Source organism: Arachis ipaensis, chromosome B08 (assembly GCF_000816755.2).
Source record: "Arachis ipaensis cultivar K30076 chromosome B08, Araip1.1, whole genome shotgun sequence".
NCBI classification, from domain to species: domain Eukaryota; kingdom Viridiplantae; phylum Streptophyta; class Magnoliopsida; order Fabales; family Fabaceae; genus Arachis; species Arachis ipaensis.
Genome location: NC_029792.2, coordinates 19,636,057 through 19,639,416, shown reverse-complemented (window position 1 = coordinate 19,639,416; position 3,360 = coordinate 19,636,057). Strand labels below are relative to the sequence as shown.

General features: G+C 32.0%; 1 protein-coding gene across 1 annotated transcript in view; it reads right to left on the bottom strand.

The window, feature by feature from the left end:
• LOC107610695 overlaps positions 31-3,360 on the bottom strand; it is a 5,319-nt gene continuing 1,989 nt past the window's right edge. The window contains exons 2-11 of the mRNA XM_016312706.1: positions 2,708-2,781; positions 2,512-2,621; positions 2,313-2,412; positions 2,076-2,192; positions 1,206-1,344; positions 962-1,077; positions 749-818; positions 429-626; positions 246-326; positions 31-126 (exon numbers count right to left, since the gene is read on the bottom strand). Coding sequence (XP_016168192.1) covers positions 31-126; positions 246-326; positions 429-626; positions 749-818; positions 962-1,077; positions 1,206-1,344; positions 2,076-2,192; positions 2,313-2,412; positions 2,512-2,621; positions 2,708-2,781 — 1,101 coding nt within the window. The remainder of the gene's footprint in view (positions 127-245; positions 327-428; positions 627-748; positions 819-961; positions 1,078-1,205; positions 1,345-2,075; positions 2,193-2,312; positions 2,413-2,511; positions 2,622-2,707; positions 2,782-3,360) is intronic.

The window sequence follows — 3,360 nt, the reverse complement described above, 5'->3', positions numbered from 1 at the left end:
TTAGTTGATAACTGACCATCTTCATCAGTCTCATTCACAAATTGGGAGACACACTTCAAGCTGTTGGGAAGTTCTTTTTGCTGGTGTTTTACACTTGAGGCTTGAAATAGATTCCTCTATAACATCCTAGATAAAGATAGATATAACAGACCATAAACATCAACACATACATGCATAATTTTTATGTAAACATATCATGAAGGCATAAGCTATTTTTGAAAAGCGACGAATACTCCACCACATACCAGATTATACTCAGGATCACAATCATTCTCGAGATTAACAACATCCCCTGAAACATGCACCAAGTTGCTACACCCACCTTCCTACCCAAAATCCACCATATTTCTTAGTTATAGATTATAAGCATAATCTCAAATGGAAAGCAATATAAAATAGTTTAGCAAATAAACAATAATTGGACATACAGTGTTGTTAGTGAATGGTTCAGTTGATAGCACACTTTGCGTGTTCTTTTCAATAATCTCTTCATCATCACATATTTTCATCACAGTATAAATATGGACAAACTGTTTTATATTCGCAAACTTTACATTTAGCTTAAGTAGCAGTTTTTTGTCTATTATGTTATTAAGAGTGGATGGATACTCATTATCACCGTCGGACTGCACAAATATACATTACTCAGCCAAACTTTTTATATACTATTTTGACTAACTATTTCGAATTAAGCAAGATGTACCTCTTGCTCCCTAATCTACTCTGCTTGCATACTGCACAACTGCACCATTTCTCTATCCCAAAGTAGTAAACTAATGCTTCCAGTACCATTATACACCATCACTTCAATCTTGAACCTGTTATTCATCCTCAGCAATAAGGAAACAAATAATATATAATTTAAGTTAGCCATTATTTGCTTGAATCTGATTATATATTCATAATTAATTAACACTTTTAGGATGAGAATGGTTTGTAGGAACATAGCCATAAATGTCACCTGAGTGCATCACTTCCATGGATGTGGCCACACTTGCCACACTCCTCATATTTATCTCCAATGGGAGTATCCACTTTCTTCAGACAGTTTCTACATGACTTGTAATACCAATCTTTCTTACCAACGTTAATAGCAACAATGGTTCCAGCAATTCAAGCGGGTCCTTCCTACAAAATATTAGTTTATGAAAAAAAAACTATCTTCCTAAATCTTGAAAATAGCATCACATAGTGAAAGTATTTACCTTTTCACAGTTAAGCACTTGTTCAATAGTTTTCATTGCTATATCACCTTGTGTTAGTTCATCAACAGCAGACCATCCGCTTTGTGATGAGTTCTGGCTAATCCTGACTGAAGAAGTTGCTGGTGCATCACTAAATAACCTAGAACAGATTTAAAAAATTAGTTTCCTTGATTTAATTATTTTATTATAAGAAATTGAATATTCCAGTAACTAATTATTATATGAATATGCATATATTTTTTTATATTGATGGAACCTTTTTAATTCACTTTATCTATCTATCAATCGGTCCACATATGTATGTATAAACCCTTTTGGTACAACTCATGCTTATGAACTTGCATATAGTTTCTTTTTTTTTTATGAGCCTCAAGCACCACAACAAAATGGCAAGCATTAAAAATACATAACAGAATTATGGCTCTACGAACCTGCTCCTAAAAGTCTCAATCTCTTTTAGCTGTGAGTTAATGTGAATCTTTGACACCTCAAAGTGGCTTTGTAGAGAAGTTTATCCTGTATTTTGACATTATGATATATTGGTAAAAAACATACTTGAACAAATATTTTCATAACACAGATTAATGTAAAACAATCATGCAGGATATACCATTCCTGTAACACCCTAACTTTTAGTACCTCATGATCGCACTAAAAGCTCAGGCGTTACTTACTTCTAAACCTTTTTATTCAATACTATCTTTATTTAATATTGAGCCTTCGTGAATACGAACTGATACTTTAATTAAGAAATCAAAAAGAGACTTTGTTTTAAATCATTTAACCATAAAAGTATATATTCACATAGCTTTATATACATAGACTTATTTATATTTATATTTTCAAAATTGTAGATCGTTACAATTCCACCGTATAGCCTTGATGAATTGTAGCAGAACAATCACAGGTTCCCCTGTTCCAGCCTCAAGATGTGGGAGTATTTGATTAACCATCTTTCCGAACAAAATGCAGTCAATCTTGTTGTGCCTATAAAAAAAATTACCAAATCAGGTGAGAGATGCATCCCAAGTGTTTTGCAAATGAAAAAAAAAATCACCAAAAAAATTGTAATAAGAATATAGCAAAGTTAATGTATGTAATATATACTCTAAGTCTTCCAAAACAACTATCAAATGTTTAGTCTCTTTTCCCTTAGTGATAAGCAAGTCCCTGGAGTCCTCTTTACTAACCACCTCCGCAATCACATCTTCAAAAAAAAAAAAGGAAAGGAACATTAAAATGTACCCTGAACATTCCAACTGTATAAATAGAAAGATTATTTATATCGATTAGGAGTGGAACATACCAAATAAATCGCTCTGTTGATTCTTATCAGTGTTGAGAATCTCAACTATGGTTCTGAATCTAAAGGCTTCTAGCGAAAAGCTTAGTTCTTGAATATGATTTACTGTTGTCCTATGTGAAAATGTCAGTATCCACTAATTTGGGATTGTTTGTGCTATTCTGTGTTCTTTACAACAATAAAATTGTTCATGGCATACATTTGGAACTGAACAATCAAACCACTCCACTTTTGGACCAGTGCCTTAGGTATTGAAGTAATCATCCTATTCCCCTAGCATTTTACAAAAATACAAAAAACGGTATGAATAAGACACTCTAGGTAAATAATTTTTATTTTTTTAAATGCTCTACATATGTAAAATACTTACCTTACTATCTTGCAAGATCATCTCAATACTTTGCACTTCTTTCTCGTTAAACTTGCTTGGAAGTTTTCATATCCTAATGACATAAATTTTGAAGCTCCACCAAAACTTCTTTGTATTAATATCACCTAGATAGTCATAAAATTCCGTCATCTTAATGAGATTTTTGTTTTTAGATCACCAAATGATATACTCTCTCTTACTCCGACAAAGGATCTAATTTTTTTGTAAACAAATCAAAGTGAATGTATGCGTGTATATATATAAGCACATTTGAAAGTCACCAAAAAAATATAAGCACATTTGAAAGAAAACGTTGTTGACAACTAGAAATTTTTTATCCATCAAATTTTGTGTTAGTTGTCCTCATTTGAGTGCATTTGAGATAAAAAAAAAAAAATATTTTGTACATGTGTCAACCATTGAAATATGGCACTTGTCGATTATTGGGACTTCTCCTTTTATATATAAAGGAGATTTTTTTG